This window comes from Eptatretus burgeri, chromosome 5, assembly GCF_056783735.1.
Source record: "Eptatretus burgeri isolate ZD-2024b chromosome 5, Ebu_testis_v1, whole genome shotgun sequence".
NCBI lineage: Eukaryota > Metazoa > Chordata > Myxini > Myxiniformes > Myxinidae > Eptatretus > Eptatretus burgeri.
In genome coordinates, this window is record NC_140965.1 from 83694782 (window position 1) to 83713174 (window position 18393).

The window sequence follows — 18393 nt, forward strand, 5'->3', positions numbered from 1 at the left end:
AAAAAACAGTTCCCATCTGATGGAACATTCACGATGTCGAGATCTTGCTAAGCTCCCGAGGCCTTGAAACGTATTTGGAATGGCAAGTGATGATGTTGTCGGGGATTGCACATGGTGTATAGTCGTTTCTTCGTTGCAAAGCATGGCTTCCCATAGATCTGCGTTGTCCTGTTCCCATATTTGCTCCCATTCTTGACAAATGGTTACATTTTTGTAGAGCGGATTGTTCTGTTTTAGCCATTGTAGAGCCAACATCAGTTTTTTTTGGTCTGATGTATTCATGCATGTTGTGGCCTTTGTATGCAAGTTTGCGCTTTAGTTTGAGTGGGACAACCTCAGCGTCCTGTGGCAGTCTCGGAAGCAGAGAAGTGACTGTGTCAATTTTTGACGGCACGTTTACGGCACTCCCGTGAATCGACTTTTGGCTTCCCTTGGGAAGAGCGACAATTTTCATAAAAGGAATCCGTTGGCTGATGAGTCTTGCTTCAAGCGGCCTGAGATCACTCAGCTCCGGAGGGACATCATCAAGAGCCAATCCGTTTGCCCATGATTGCGTAGGAACTTGACCTTTCTTTATTGCGCATTTGCAGGTGGTGCAAATCCACGATTTTCCGCGAGTTTCTAGATTTCGAGAGCCTTCCACAATGTTTTTGAGCGCTTTGTCTACATACTTGTCACTGTTAATTTGTGCAACAGATGTCCCGTACATAAGGCGGTGACAGGAGCAGCACGCATAAATCGGTCCCTCTTTTATTTTGGTTCTGAAACTTTCAGCGCATTCTGCAACAGTAGGTTCAAAAGAGGTTTTTAAACGCCGCCTTCTCTTTGTAGTTTCTCTGTTTGAGATTCTGCGTTGATGTGTCCGTTCAGGAGTTTGTACTTCATACGTATGTTGCATTCTTTGTCTCATTGAAGATCTGCGTTTGTCCGTCTGTTCTTGGGTTTCAGCTTCAATTTGGTTTTGCATTCTTTGTCTCATTGAGAATCTGCGCTTGGCTGTCTGTTGTGGTGTTTCCATTTCGTAATGTGTAGGCGTTCTGTCTCTCTCAGTTGTATTCCGTAACAATGCCTCCTCTAGTGTTTGTTGCAGGCGATATTGTTTGGCAGATTGGCGGACACGTTCTCTGCGTTGTTCTTTGTCATCATGGGATTCTTCTTGCATTCTTTTTCGCGCTGTATCTCTAAGAGTTGCCCGACGGCGTTCGGTTTCATCCAGTGACTCCCCCCTGCCTGATTGCCTGAGCCGATTCCCTTTTTGAGGCAAGACGACATTCAGTTTCTTCTGCCGATTTCTGGTGACGACGGACACGCTCAGCGTCCCTTTTCTCTTTGCGTCTTTGTTCAAGACTTTTAGACCTTGAACGCGGCATTTTGATATTGAATTGTTTCTTTGCTTCAGAGTGTTGCGGCGGAATCTTCTGTTGAAAGTTCTTCTGCGCAGTGCCAGTTAAAGTGCTGATATTAGCCCGGAACTAGCCACACTGGGGTGACTACAATGTGTAATGTGAACGTCATCCGTATGCAAACTCGAATTAAATACATGTTGTCAAGATGACATCAGCATAAATATCCCGTACAAGGCTGACGTAAGCATATATATTATGACTGTAAAGTGTAATGTGACACGTCATCAGTATGTAAAGAAAACAGTCGGTGCGATGCAGATGACTTCATCGGTAAAACCAACGCAAGGCAATGTAAAGAGAAGAAACTTTTATGTGATGACATCAGCAGGGAAAACCCACTCAAGGTAATGCAAATAGAACAGTAAATGCGATACAGATGACGTCAGCATCGGGGAAAACCATTGAATACTGAACATTTGGCATTGATTTGATGTAAATGAGAACAAATTTGAAACTGTTATCACGAAAAAATGAGTTTGAGCTTGTTGTGACCTTGACTTTTAATCCAATCGCTTCCAAAATCTAATCGATTTGTCCTATTATGATGTCAAACCTGTCACAAAAATATCAGCCGATCCGCCTATTATTATTACCTTTGTATTAAGTTGTCCACAACGCATCTCAATACAAATATGCATTTCGTGACCCCCATGACCTTTGACCCACAACCGCTACCTAGGGTGACAATAGTACTATACCTTGTGTCATTTCAGAAGATGGGGAATTGAACACTGAACAATTTGGAGTTAATTTGATGTAAATCGGAAACATATTAACCGCTTTCATCATGAAAAAACGATGTTGACCTTTTTGTGACCTTGACCTTTGATCCGATCGCTCCCAAAATCTAATGGATTTGTCCTTTCATGATGCCAAACAAATCCAAAACAATTAAACCCTCTCTGCGTTTTGTTTTTTTGCGTTAAGTTGTCCACAACGCTTTCCGATATAAATGTGAATTTGTGTGACCCCCTTGACCTTTGACCCCCCAACCGCTGCCTTGGGTGACAAAAGTACTATACCATGTGTCATATTAGAGGATGGGGAATTTAATTTTGAACATTTTGGAGTGAATTTGCTGTAAATCAAAACAAAATTGACAATTTAATCGCGAAAAAACGATTTTGACCTTTTTGTGACCTTGACCTTAACCTTTGATCCGATCGCTCCCAAAATCTAATCGATTTGTCCTCTCGTGATGCCAAACACATCCACAAAATTTCATGACAATCTGTCAGGTCAGGTATGGGAGCATGTGCCAGAACAGCGCGTCGCTGCGTCCACTTTCCACCGGTACTCCAGGGGCCTCTGTCTGGCCATCCCCCAGGCAGATGCCAGGCCCATCCCCATCTCCTTGAGATGATGGTCAACCTGCTGCAACCATGAGGCACGTGGTCGGCCCACTGGCCTCCTCCACTCATGAGACTCCCTCACTGAGAGAATCTGGTGAGCAGGATCAGCGTCAGGAAAACGAGCCACATGTCCATACAGCCGCAGCTGACGCTCACGGACTATGCAGGTAACAAATCTCATCCGAGTCTCTCTCAGCAACCGCTCGTTGGACACAAAATCCGACCAGCGATAGCCAAGGATTCTCCGAAGAGACCTGGTACCAAAGGAATTAAGTCTCCGTCTCAGATCCTTGGTCAAAGTCCAAGTCTCGCACCCATAGAGCAAGACTGGAAGTACCAAGGACCTGAAGACTCGGACTTTCGTCCTCCCGCACAGGTACCGGCAGCGCCACACCCCATGATCCAGTGAATCCACGACTCCCCAGGCCCGACCCAGACGTCTATTGACCTCCGGCTCACAACCTGCGGAGACATGAATATCACTGCCAAGGTAAGTGAATCTATCCACGACCTCAACATCCTCACCACAAACAGACACAGACAGGACAGCAGCATCCAAGATGTCACCGAAAGCCTGGATCTTTGTTTTGACCCAAGAAATCCGTAATCCCAACGGCTCCGACTCCTCATTCAGCACCTCGAGGGCCCCCAAGAGGATGTCTAAAGTCTCCGCAAAGATGACTGCATCATCTGCAAAATCAAGGTCCGAGATCTTGACATTGCCAAACGATGCACCGCAACTTGATCTCTCCGACATCCTCCCAAAAATCCAGTCCATACAAGTGCTGAAAAGTGTGGGGCGAAGCACACATCCCTCACGAAGTCGAGTAACAACTGGAAATAAGTCAGAGGCGGTACCACCACACTTCACAGCACTCTCAGTACCAGAGTAGAGTTCAGACATCAGATCGATCAGTTCTCGGTGGCACCCCACGAAGACCAAGAATCCTCCAGAGGACATCCCGATTCACTGAATCGAACGCTTTACAGAGATCAACATAGGCTGCAAGCAGCCCCTGCCGAAACTCTCGTCTGCGTTCGGTGAGGACACGAAGTGCAAGGATACGGTCAATCGTTGACCTCTTTGGTGTAAAGCCTGACTGCTCTGGACGCTGGTGCTCAAGCAGATGGTGGCGAACCCTATCAAGAATTATCCGAGCAAAGACCTTGCCCGGCACTGAGAGCAGCGTCACCCCTCGGTAGTTGTTGCAGTCTTGGCGATCACCCTTCCCTTTCCAGAGAGGGACAACAAGGCCCCTCTTCCAGTCAGTTGGGATGATGCCTGTGTTCCAGGCAGAGCACAAAACTGCATGCAACGACGCGAGTGCAGCATTTCCACCAGCCTTGAGAAGTTCGGCATGGATGCCACAGATCCCTGAGCTTTGCCCCGTTTCAACTGGTTCACCGCAGCCCGTGTTTCCACAAGCGTAGGTGGACCACAGTTGATTCGAGGGTCAGCAACAGGGATTGTAACACCCTTGACGTCCAACTCGACAGCTGGGGGATCAGCCTGGTACAACCGCTCAAAGTAACCGGCCCAGCGGGCCTTCACTTCAGACTCCTCTGTCAAGAGCCTACCACTCTCTGCTCGAACTGCAGTGCTCCGAGGGATGGGCTTGGATGAACGTAATGCGCGAATTCCCCTGTAAGCGGGACGAGAATCACCTGTCCACAGGTGATGCTCTACCCCCTCACAGATTCCTCGCACATAGGCCTCCTTGTCCACCCTCAGTGCACGTACAGTTTTACGCCTCAGCTCCCTGAACAGCTCAGCTCTGCCATTCAGCCTGGCCCTGCGACTCTGGTCAATGGTATCCAGTGTCCCTTGAGAGACAAAATTCTTCTTTGCCCTGCGGTGAACTCCAAGGCATCCACCGGCAACATCAAGGACGGTGGTCTTGAAGGTGCTCCACAACTCTTCAGGACCCCCCCAAAGCACCCAGACCCCCCAAGTGTCCACTCAGCCTGTTCGCAAACTCCTCAGCTACTCTCTCATCCCTGAGCTTGGCAACATCCAGCCTAGGCTGGGATGGTACCATTCTCCAGGATTTAAGGTGCAGCTTTAGAGTTGCTACAACAAGCCTGTGGTCAGTATTGAGGAACTGAGCACTCCGGTAGACCCTGCAGTTCTGGATCATCCTCCAACGACCGTCAATGAGGACATGGTCAATCTCCTTTGCCACACCGCCAGCGTTGGAATACCAAGTCCAGCGATGAGCTTGCGGGCGCTGAAACCATGAACCAGCCACCCTAAGTCCATGACTTCTTGCAAAGTCAAGGAACTTAGTGCTATTCTGGTTCATAGTTCCTGACCCATGGGGACCAACACACACCTCATAGCCATCCCTATCAGCTCCAGTCGATGCATTGAAATCCCCCAAGACTAGAAGTGTATCTCGTCTGGGGCACTGATCAACCACAGACTCGAGTGTGGCGTAGAATGCATCCTTCACGGTAAGATCACTCGCCTCAGTCGGAGCATAAATAGAGACCAGGGAAATGACACCTAAGGAGTGACGAATCCTTAATCTCATAATACGCTCGTTGACCGGTGTTACCTCAATTATCATTGGGGTCAGCTTATTGGACACAGCTACAGCAACTCCTTGGGTATGGTAACCATCAGAGCGACCAGACCAATAGTAGGTGTAACCACCCACCATTATCTCGCCGCAATCCGGTCTCCGAACCTCAGAGAGAGCTGCAATCCCGATGTCCAAACGCTTGAGCTCAGATGATAACAGAGACAGGTGATCATCCTCTCTTAGGGATAGGACATTCCAGGCACCCACCCGAAGGGACCGCCTCAGGTTAACCCAAGGAGACCGCCGTCTGGTGGACGACACCTCAGCACCACTCCGACACACTCTCCCGCAATCTGACCCAGGGATGTTACCCCGTGGTTTCCCTCCTATCAAAGATTGGGGGTCCCGAAGGCTTTGCCCCAATCCCATCATCCGGTGAGCTGCCCTGCGAAGGGAAGCTGCACAGGAGGTACTCCCACGGAGTGGGTTTTCAGATTTTTTTGCGTTTTTGCGTTTTGCGGAATGAAGCGTTTTACGGTGGCTGGAGTGCAAATCCTGCCACCAACCTCCTAATAAGAAGTAACCCAACTGCAGGAGGACGTCCGCAGACACAGTTGGGCACTAGATATGGATGGCCGTTGGGCACAAGGAGCTCCTCCGCCCTTTGACAGGTTTTGTTTTTAATCCTGCTGGGTGTCCATATCCAAACACCCTCCTCACCAGAAAACCTGGTGGGGGAGACGGTTTAGTCGCCGACAACCCGACCATGGAACAGGTTAGTACAGGTTTACATGGTACCTGTAGCAGGTCACAGATCGAACCTGACCTAGGGTAATCTGTGAAGTGGTTTTTGTGTAATGTTGTCCACGATGCTTCCCAATCAAAAACTCCATTTTGGTGACCCCCTTGACCTTTGACTTCCACAGAGTAAGTAGGGTTGCAAACACTATAACATACACTATATCAGTGGATCGGGATTTGAATACTGAACATTTTTGACTTAATTTGATGTAAATCGGAACAAAATTGACACTTTAATCGCGAAAAAACGATTTTGACCTTTTTGTGACCTTGACCTTGACCCGATCGCTCCCAAAATCTAATCGATTTGTCCTCTCATGATGTCAAACAAGTCCACAAAATTTCATGACAATCTGCTAAGTGGTTTTTGCGTAATGTTGTCCACGACGCTGCCCAATGAAAAATGCTTTGTGGTGACCCCCTTGACTTTTGACCTCCAACCGCTAACTCGGGTTACAACAAAACCATATAATCTGTTACATTTGAGGATAGGGCATTGAATACTAATCATTTTGGCATTAATTTGATGTAAATTGAAATAAAATTGACTGTGTTATTGCGAAAATAAAAATGTTTGACCTTTTTGTGACCTTGACCTTGACCTTTGATCCAATCGCTCCAAAAATTTACTCGATTTGTCTTTTCATGACAACAAACCTTCCCACACAATTTCAAGCTAATTCGCTGTAAAGTTTTTGTATAAAGTGATCCAAAACATTAATACCATTTTTGGTGACCCCCTTGACCTTTGACCCCCAACTGCTACCTAGGGTAATTACGCCACACTTTGATGTGGCATAGCCTAGACTGTAGAATTGAGTAATGAACATTTTGGTGTTGGTTTTATCTCGTTCGGATAAAAATTGACCGTGTTATGACGAAAAAATGATTCTGACCTTTTCGTGACCGTGACCTTGACTTTTAATCCGATTGCTCCCAAAAGCTTCGCCTGGCGTCCTTGAGTAACTGCACATCATCTCTGAAAATTTCATGCAAATCGGTCCAGCAGTTTTTGCGCAATGTTGTCCGCACACATATTTACCAAGAAATAAATACACAGGGGTCAATACAATACCTTCGTCAAACAAAGTTTGCGAAGGTAATTGGAGGTCTACTGGATGGGGAAAAAACAAGAAGCCAACATAAAACTTTCTCGTTGTGCCATTGCTGCCAACTTGCAACTGAGTTGGTTCATTTGTGCCACAACGTAATGAACAATTTTAGAACTGATGGTTGGAGATGAAATTCCCTTCCAACATGCCTCCCACAGTAAAATGATCGCCAACCAGAAGAAACAAATGTTCAACAAAAGAGCACCCTGTTTTGCACCAAAACAAACATGACATCAAGCCCTCACACAAGGTTGGTGTGGTTACAATAGCAAACATTTGGTCATCGCATTCATCTCATTACGTGTATTAGACAGTCCTTCCTCCCCATTTGTTTTAAAGTATACAACATATGCACCGAGGATTTTTGGAAGAATGAAATGAGAGCATATTTTGATTTGGTTGGAAGGATCTTGGGAGGCGCTACCTCTTCCTCGGGAACGTTTATGTGCCCCCCTGCCAAGTTTCCTTTGGTGCATTTAAACATGTTCAACCACAAAGTGTGGACTTATAAAACATATAGACAAGATCAGGATGAAAAAAAATTGGTCCCCTAACAAAAATTAGTCAGATCGCTGAATTTTTACCATTAATTGGATAAAGACAGAGTGATGCTCCTGTTGGAATGAAACCCCAACCTTTGTGATGTTAGTGTCGTAGTTTTAGCCTCAAGGCTACGATCGTACAAATCCCGAAGCTCTGCTTATGAGTTTTATAAAAAGTAATTCACTCCAAATAATTAATGATATCCACAAGCAAATTACTAATGAGGAAGTTTTTTGTTCCAACTGAAAATACAAACTATACTTTGTAATCCAATTTAAAATGAAAATAAAAGGCTATTCTAAATTTTCGTTTTTATGCAATCCTTTTACAAACCTTGTCTTTGGTTAAAAGGAAAACTGAGGAGCTTATATAATTATATATATATATATATATATATATATATATATATATATATATATATATATATATATATATAATGTATAATTAATGATTATATTAATCATTATAATATATTGTATATATATATATATATATATATATATATATATATATATATATATATATATATATATATATATATATATATATATATATATATATATATATATATATATCTACCGGGCGTAGTGACATGCGCCTGAATTCCGGCTACGCAGAGGCTTGGGTTGGAGGATCGCTTGAGGACGGGAGCTCTGCGCTGGGCCGCGCTATGAGAGGGTGTAGGGCAGCCCGGAATCATGACGAAACCCAATCCTTATCCCTGTGTCGTAAGAGGTGACCAGGGTTGCGTCAGGAAGGGCATCCGGCGTAAAACCTGTGCCAAATCATGATGCGCTGTGGCGACCCCTAACGGGAGCAGCCAAAAGAAGAAGAACATATATGTGTATGTATATATATATATATATATATATATATATATATATATATATATATATATATATATATATATATATATATATATATATATATATATATATATGAAAAACAGATCAAACTGCCTTCATTTGTAATAAATATGTAAATATTATATTTATTGTCCAAGTTGTTTCACCAAATATAAAAATGCAGTTGCAGAAGCCTGCACACTTTAAAGCATAGACTGCAATTAAACTGACATTCAAAAATATAAAATAACATCACGTGGTACATAATTACAAACAAAGAACACAAATGATAGGAAACGTTCACAAAAATTCAAATATCATAGCTCGACTTTAGAATCCAGAAACATCACAAGATTTCAACTTGCGATAAGTGAATAAAGGATTTCATTTCGGAGCATTCCGAAATTTTCGGAGCATTCAAATGGCGATTGTGCGTTGCCAGCCACAAATCGACAAAAAAAAAAACTTGCACATTTACGATGACACGTGAACTTGCAATGTAATACAGTACTTTCACTTGCAAATTTGTGGTTTCATCAACTTTTTCAGTGATGCGCCGAATCGACCTTATCACAAAAGGATGCGCCACATTTCACACATCTTAGGTCTGTCTGCACAAGTTACTGCTATTGCACAATCGCCTCTGAGAGATATCCTGGATTGGGATCCCGACCCAGCTATAAACTGCCATCCTGGTGTTTCGCAGGCTGGATGAAGCATCAATGTGTGTTGTCCATCGGACGGATGTTAAACTGGGTGTCCAGTCTTCCAGCATTAGTTGCTGGACGTTAAATATCCCATGGTGACCCTTGAGAAGAGTAACCGAGCTATCGCTGGCACCCGAGCCAAATTCCAAAATTCCTGCTCTACCCAAAAGGGAGCACTGCATCAATGACATAGCTGCACCACCAGAAAATGATGCCACTCACAGCCATGTGCTGCAAAGAACAAGAAGAAGGCTAATGCAGGGTGATTTGAAACTTTCCTCAGAATGACAAAATCCTTCATAAATGAGTGCATTTAAATAAATAAATAAATTAATCATCGCGCGATGCAGGACTTCACGAGGTTATGTTTTCATCTCTGTCAGTTTCCCAGAAGTGGCGGTCATCCTCGTGGCACCAGTTTTACAATAGGTTCCCTCTCGTGCAGCTTCTTCTGCAGACGCTTGCGCTCCGCACGTTCTTGCCGGAAATCTGATTCATATAGGGTGAGCTGTGGGCACAGGGCATCAAAAGGCAGATACTTCTTTGGTTTGTTTTTCATTTTTAACATCTCACGCGTCAAACAAAAGGTGAGCAGAACGGCTTGCCATCCATTGAATGTCGCTCTTGTTATCCACCATTCAGGAACTGGGGAAATTGACATTGATGTACCTTAAGCCTTGATTGGACACAAAGGCAAGTGGACAGAATACACAGTGAAAGCATTCGTATTTAGTTTAAACAGTCAACTTAAAAGGCTTTTTGGTAGGGAATCAAGTACCTTCCATTTTAGGCACGCTGTGCCTTTTACTGAAAGTGTCTGCTGCTACCTAAAAGTTTTAACCTACCTGATACCGTGCGCCATCCATTTCTGCCTTCAGTGCAGCAAACTCGCTTTGCAGCTTCTCGTGTTCGTTTTGTGCCCGCTCTGCAGCCGTCCTTTCTTGCTGTTTATCTTTATTCAAGGCCATTACCTGTAACAGAAGCATTGACTGGATTATTATAATTATTACTCCTGACGTATACTTTCCACCTCCAGTCATATTAATGATCTTTATGGATCGCCTACATCTAAAACACCTCCTCTTTTGTTTTCCACCGATCTGTACCGACACAGGCATCAGAATTTAAATCATCCACCCTAACTGTGTGTACGAAATATCATGCTACCCACGTCAAGAAAACAACCGCAACGCACTCACGCACTCTCTGACTGTCACATTAAACATTTTGGGAATCGGTGTGGTTCAGGGGAAATTAATGAGTAAACTCCAAGAACAGTGGTTCTCAATTTTTTTTTTTCCGTCTCAGCTCACCCTTTGAACATTTTGTGGATCAAAATTCACATTAGATTACAAATTATATCACATAATTCAGCATTTTACTCAAAATGTAAAATTTATAACTTTCATTGCCGTGCAAAGCTGTGTGCGATGTACCTTTTTTAATTTTTTTATCACCTTTGAATATATGATATAGATTGCAGTAGATTGTATCTAATTTGGATATAATCCAAAATTAAGGTACAGTATTAACTTCTGGTTAAATCAGACAGCTTTGTCAAACAGTTTCCAAAGCTTGTTGGGCATGCTAGTCGACCCTGTAGGTCGTGCAGCCCATGTCAAACCACGGACAGTTCAAACACACACCCAGGAAAGGGTATGGATATCTTTGACATCATCTACATTAAGGGGATACAATTAACTCGGATTTAAATTCGACATAAAAATGTTTTGGTTAAATTATACAACTAACTGTACTGTGCTCAAGGCTGCAATATTAAAGTCGACCTGCATGCACGCGCGCACACACACCGACCTGTTCCTTTAACTGCTTGTTTTGTGCCGTCATGGAGTCAAATCGAGCCATAGTGTTTCGGTCCAACAACAATTGGTCATGCTCTGACCTTGGTAAGGGCACCCTGAGGATCTCAGCAACAACCTGTTGGTGCGGCAACAGATTATAATCACCAGGCTATACATCAATTTCACGTCATGATGCTTCATTGCGTAATAAAAACAAATTTCATTTAGGGTCTACACAAAGTATGATGGCAAATGATTTGACTTTAGAATTCCGTTTCTAGCTCACCAATGGACCATCCGCCCTCCCTGCGTCTCCCCACCCTTCTCCATAGAACGTGGCTTTTCAATAAAGATGGTCCATTGTGGTATTAATCAAATCAGTTGTAATGTACAGCGGTTGCGTTACCTGGTTTAGACGAGCAATTTCACAGTGAAGTTGTGCTCGCATCTTGTCGGCCTGGCATGAGCTCTCCTGCAACTTGTCATTCTGTTTCAAAGCTTCAGACAGGTCTTCCTGTAGCAAAGCTTTCTGGGCCTGGAGACGAGCAAAACAATCAACGTTAGAACTTTGAGCTGCTATAGAAATGACTTCGAAAGTGGGTTCAGAGTTTACACTTTTCTGTCGATGGCAAAAGATTGATTTTGCTGCATTTCTCCTCCCTCATCAATCGCTATTCGTCCAGCCCCAAACTTCCAATACTAAGCCAATAAGGTATAATTTGGTACAAACTTGAAACATGCACGACGTGAGAAAAATCAAAATTCAAGTGTACACAGGAAACTGACTCACAGCTCACGTTTGCAAATGGAAATTGGTGGGAAACCCAAAGTTTGTTTATGCAAATAAAAAAAAGGTGAATTCGGGTTTATAGAAAATTCGATCATACCTCACAGGAGTGGACAAGCGAAGCTAGACGAGCAATTTCCTCTGTCTGACTATCTTCATGCTCGATGGTTTTCCTCTGCATTTCCTGCAACTACCAAAGTCACAAGAAAAACGAGGAGGGGGGATGTGGTCAAGTCACTGTTTGGTGGGGTAAGGGAAGGTGACAGGTATCATGACATTCAAATGAGCCCAAGATAAGTATTCATACTCACAAAATGAGATAACAGTAGAGATAAACAGAGAGGTGTATAGTTAGGAAGAACCAGATTCAAAATTGAAGGCACCATCACCTCAAAAGAGGCATGCAAGTTTCAAAAGCTGCGCTAACTAATAATAATCTCGTTCTTTTTTTAACGGCCACAATTATTCCCACAAGCTTGTGTGGTTTGCCGGGGAAAGTTTTTGGCCCCAAATCTTTTCACGAATCAGATGGCCAGGTCTGACGTTTGACGAAGGTAGGGCTGGAATTTGGAATTTGTTCAGGGTGCCGGCGATAGCTTGCCTACTCTTCGTGAAGGACACCATGGGATCTTTAACGTCCACCACCTAATGCTGGCAGATGGGACGCCCGGTTTTAACGATGGGATGCCTGTGAAACACCAGGATGACCATTTATACCTCGGTCGGGATTCAAACCCAGACCAAATAACTTATAGGCGAGTGTGCGAACCTTGAGGCCATCCTGTTAGCCCACTAATACTAATACTACAACAACAACGACAACAACAATAATAATTTTATTTATATAGCATCTTTTGTCGATGGATACAAGGTGCTGAAAGAAAGAGAAAGCAAAATAAGGAGATAAAAAGTGGTGGGTTGAAAGAGCAAATAGGGGTGCTGCCTTTGAGGTGTTCAATCCATAATTTAAAGAAAAATGGGGGGGGGAGGGGGTGTGTGGAATTAAGGATGAAGTGGAGGTGCGAGTAATTCAAGTTAGCTCTACTTATAACAGTATAATTTATACGTGAGGAAGCAGTCAAAAAGAAATGTGTGTGCACGCACACACGCACACACACACACAGCATTTTAAGGCCATTTTCCCGGCCAGAGCAGGGGTTAGCCTTGCTGACACCAACCCTTTAGTCACCTCTTACGCCACGCTGGGATAAGGTGTACCTATTCTAACCAGGGCACACACCGGGACCAGCACACTGGTACTCATTTCGCGGACCACACAGGCTGAGTCGACACCACCTGGTGTTAATTCAGCAGCCAACAGGGCTCAAACTCAGGACCCTACGATCCCAAGACAGCCAGCCTAAACACTGAGCCAACACCAGGCTTACACACAATTTTATATATACATATATATATATATATATATATATATATATATATATATATATATATATATATATCCATCCAACTATTGGGACCACACTCTGTGCAGACCGTTGGTGCTGCCTAAGCAGTCTCCTGGGCAATTGGGCACAATCCTGGATGGGTCGCCACTCCGACGCAGGATACCAGCAAGCTGGCACTCATTTTTGTCGACCTCAGAAGGATGACAGGCAGAGTCAACCCCACCTGGTATTAATTAAACAGCCAAGCAGAATTTGAACTCAGGATTCTAGGATCCCAAGCCCACCACCCTAACCATTAAGCCAACACCAGGCGTACATTCATTTATATACAGATATATATATATATATATACCTCAGTTAAAATAGGTGTACCATATACCTGTGTCGTAAGAGGTGACCAGGGTTGCGTCAGGAAGGGCATCCGGCGTAAAACCTATGCCAAATCATTATGCGGATCATAACGGATGATCCGCTGTGGCGACCCCTAACGGGAGCAGCCGAAAGAAGAAGAGAAGAAGAAGAAGGCATACACATACATACATACATACATACACATATACATATATACATACATACATATATACATCTGCCTTTCAGCAACAGGTCTAAAAAATTAATGGCAATTCACCAGAATGGCGTTTTCTTTTTGTCGAGTCAACCCATTAGGTGGATCGAACCCAGGCAACAACTCTGTGACCATCATGATACAAACTGAGGTCCTTATTTGCTTGAGGTAGTAGTCGTACGATACTTTATCATGGACATAGTGTTGGTTTGCATCTGCAGATAATTCAAACATGGGGTTTTACTAACTGGAGATTGACAAAGGTATATTGCACATTTTGGGTTTGAACCTTTCATCGAAGCAAGAGAGGAATACACACATTTTGTCTTTTTACTTTGGGGCTGTTCATTTCAAGAGAGATAAATCTTCACAATTAAAGCTGGAAGATTGCGAAAAGCATATGTACGAATTTGGTTCCAAAGCTTTGACTTTTTGAAATATCCAAGATTATTTCCAAAACATCTCATATGTACCAAGCTTTAAAACTTCGCCATGAACATGGAGTCGAGGAAGCAAAACGGGAAGCATTTAGAATGAAACAAAATTCTCATGGAGCATTTTGTAACATTTACAATGCCAGACCATTGCCACATAGACACACAAAGGAGTCAACAAACTTGTTAAGACAAAGTGCTGCAATCGGCTGGAGAACAATGTACCTTATGGTGCAGAGAGTTCTTCATCGCATGGTACTGATTGTCCCATTCCTTGTTCACCTGGAGAAGCTGTTTGAGCCACAGGAAAACAAATACCGTCAACACGATGCAAAAAGCTATCAATGTGCTGCGCTGAAGCACAGAGTTTGTGCAAAACTTTGCCAGTACAAATAAGTTGGGAATTGTCCCTCACCTCCTTTCTTTGCTTCTGGAGTGTACATAGATTTTTCTGCAACATGGTACTCTCAAAAACTTCAGTTGTTCTTCCCAAGGGGTCGATGTTCCCACCGCACCGATTCACATCCATCTGCCACTGAGCAAGTCAAGAGAGAAAAGGTGAGACAGATAGAGAGAGGGAAAATGTTGAGCAGTGTACTCGGTTGCTCTGTCACCAAGTGAGACTCCAACTGAAGTAAGAGGTTTTAAAGGACGTGATGACGTCAAGTTGACGCATATGGAGATACCCGAGCAACTGACTCTGAGCTTTACCATGACAACCAAATAAACAGTGCACAGGAAACGCAAGCAGCTGTTCCCTGCACGAATCAATGCAGAAACATTGATGGCTGTGAGATTGTCAAGGAATGGGAATAAAGACTCAAATTTCATGGGACACATAAAAATTTCAGAAACCACGCAATTATGTTTAGGAAACACAGTTGACACCCAATGAAATAACAAAAATGAACCCAGTACGAGTATGAACTCATTTGCTTAACCCAACCCCCCCCCTTCGCCCCACACACACCCACACCTTTCCCCACCTCCACCCCAAGCCTGCAGTGCATTTGCTTTTTAGCCACACAGCACAAGGCAGGGTACCTGTCTGCTGTAGAGTTTGAGTTTTCCTGGATTTAAGGCCGAATAATGGATAAAGCATCTTCACGGATAATATATATCCTTGAGGAAATGTTATACAAATCTACAAATGCTGCATTAGACTGGGTCAATAACTTGTACAAACCCTTTACAAAAATAGTGGGAGAGGAATACAAACAAACGACTGTACATATATATATATATATATATATATATATATATATATATATATATATATATATATATATATACATATATATATACATATATATATACATATATATATATATATGGTCCTGAGTTCAAGCCCCGTTGGCTACTAAATTAACACCAGGGAGTTGACTCAGCCTGTCATCCTTCTGAGGTCGGCGAAATGAGTACCAGTGTACTGGTCCCGGTGTATGCCCCGGTTAGAATAGGTGTACCATATCCCTGTGTGTCGTAAGAGGCGACCAGGGTTGGCGTCAGGAAGGGCATCCGGCCATAAAAACATTGCCTCAAGAAAAAGCCAACCCCTGCACAGCAGGGAAAAATGGCTGTAAAAACGGTCAATATATATATATATATATATATATATATATATATATATATATATATATATATATATATATATATATATATATATATATGTAAAAACATACATTATGCAAAAAATTTGACCAGATAGCTAAAAGCAAAACTAAACAAAACTTTTTGTTCCTTTTAATTGCTCAACTGTCCTTGATTTCCTTGTAAGCGAAGGATGATAGCCTTAAGCAACAAGTCGTCAGAGCAGAACAGCCACAGTGACAACCGGTTAAACTGGAATGTTGTTTAACAGTCATCTTTCATGAAGTTAAAAAAAAAAAAAACACAAAAAGGCAAACCTAGAATGCAACGAGAATGGCACTTGGTAGAGCGCGTACCTCCGCCACGTAATGCCTGATCCACGAGAACATATCGGCCCCAATACATTTTTGAAATATCATGCTATATATATTGTTTGGCCCAATCTGCAATGGTGAAGAATAACTTGAAAAATTAAATAATTCTCGTATCCGGATTCGGATCTTCACCAGAGTTGAATCAATTCTTTGTCACACACACACACATATCCACCAAGTTTCGTCCGAATCCGTCCAAAACTTTTTGAGATATCATGCTGTCTAGCGTTGGTGAAGGTGAAGAATCAATTCAATTCATTGGTGAAGAATCAATTTTAAAATTCTAGTAGTTGGATCCGGATCCGCATCTTCACCAAAATCTAAACAGTTTGTCTTTGTCAAACACCCAACCTGTCTCCAAACATTCATTTGAATCTGTCCACAACTTTTTGAGATTTCCTGCACACAAACAAACAAACACAGACAGAAAGGTGAAAACATAACCTCCTTCACCTTCGGTGAAAAAGGTAATAATCTGTCAAAAGGTTGTCATTTATCTACATGAGAGAATGCCTGTGTAAGTAATGATGGGGTGCTCCAAGAGGTAATAGGATGATGGTCAAACAAAAGGCTCCTCTCCAATGACATCACAATCCCTAAAAGGATAGACAATTGAAAACAAAATCCTGAGTAATGACTCCTGGGTGGGGAAGTGTGTCACAAGGAGTAAATTGTCATAGTGGGGCATCCCCAACACGATGTAAATTCGTAAACCATGCCATTGTTGTCTCACATAAAAAAAAAAAAAAGAGACCACTCCCAAAAAATTTTTAATCAGCATCTCTACATTGATCGCAGCCATTCCATTCCAGTGTCTGTTGAATTCCAACACAGGCACACCTCATTCTACTTAGTGAGGTACTGATTAGGTGATCACCCGAAGCGAATCTTATTCAACAACGAAAAGTATAAAAACCACTGCTGTGGTCATCACTATCCTCTTGCAATAGGACCAGCTGGATGGCAAAAACAGTGCTAGTAGAACATCAAAAGTAATTGTAATCAAAAAAATAACTAATGACCATGCCAAAGAGTTGAAAAGAAAAGGTTTGAGTGAGGAAAAGAAGGGTTCAATTATGGCTTTACCGGCAGATGGCTACAGTGAGCGTCACGTTGCTTCCATCCTTAAAATTTCAAAGACGGCGGTTCATAAGAACAAGGTCAAGCAGCAGACATTGGGGACAACAAAGCTACAGAATGGCAGAGGGCGAAAACGACTTTCCACTGACTGGGATGACCGCCAACTCATTCAAATGTCACTCAACAACCGTAGTATGACATCAAGTGACCTACAAAAAGAATGGCAAACGGCAGCTGGGTGAAGTGCACGGCTTGGACGGTTCGAAACAGGCTCCTAGGGGCAGGGCTGAAGTCGTGCAAAGCTAGAAAAAGCCCCTCATCAATGAGAAACAAAGAAGAGCTAGGCTGAGGTTTGCAAAAGACCATAAGGATTGGACCGTAGAGGACTGGAGCAAGGTCATCTTCTCTGATGAGTCCAATTTTCAGCTTTGCCCAACACCTGGTCATCTAATGGTTAGACGGAGACCTGGAGAGGCCTACAAGCCGCAGTGTCTCGCACCCACTGTGAAATTTGGTGGAGGATGGGTGATGATCTGGGGGTGCTTCAGCAAGGCTGGAATCGGGCAGATTTGTCTTTGTGAAGGACTCATGAATCAAGCCACGTACAAGGTTGTCCTGGAAGAACACTTGCTTCCTTCTGTTCTGACAATGTTCCCCAACTCCGAGGATTGGTTTTTCCAGCAGGACAATGCTACATGCCACATAGCCAGGTCAATCAAGGTGTGGATGGAGGACCATCAGATCAAGACCCTGTCAGGGCCAGCCCAATCTCCAGACCTGAACCCCATTGAAAACCTCTGGAATGTAATCAAGAGGAAGATGGATGGTCACAAGCCATCAAACAAAGCCAAACTGCTTGAATTTTTGCGCCAGGAGTGGCATAAAGTCACCCCAACAGCAATGTGAAAGACTGGTGGAGAGCATGCCAAGACGCATGAAAGCTGTGATTGAAAATCAGGGTTATTCCACAAAATATTGATTTCTGAACTCTTCCGAAGTTAAAACATTCGTATTGTGTTGTTTAAATATGAATATGAACTTGTTTTGTTTGTATTATTTGAGGT

The 18393-nt window shown here is 43.2% G+C and overlaps 1 protein-coding gene across 3 annotated transcripts in view; it reads right to left on the bottom strand.

Moving 5' to 3' along the window:
- Positions 1-8700: 8700 nt before the first annotated feature.
- Positions 8701-18393, bottom strand: part of LOC147026858 (TNFAIP3-interacting protein 3-like) — a 66651-nt gene continuing 56958 nt past the window's right edge. For all 3 annotated transcript variants that reach the window (XM_085882710.1, XM_085882711.1, XM_085882712.1), the window contains exons 2-8: positions 14701-14820; positions 14511-14576; positions 11981-12070; positions 11500-11628; positions 11107-11229; positions 10137-10262; positions 8701-9799 (exon numbers count right to left, since the gene is read on the bottom strand). In XM_085882710.1, the coding sequence (XP_085738836.1) occupies positions 9692-9799; positions 10137-10262; positions 11107-11229; positions 11500-11628; positions 11981-12070; positions 14511-14576; positions 14701-14820 (762 nt within the window). In that variant the 3' untranslated portion in view covers positions 8701-9691. The remainder of the gene's footprint in view (positions 9800-10136; positions 10263-11106; positions 11230-11499; positions 11629-11980; positions 12071-14510; positions 14577-14700; positions 14821-18393) is intronic.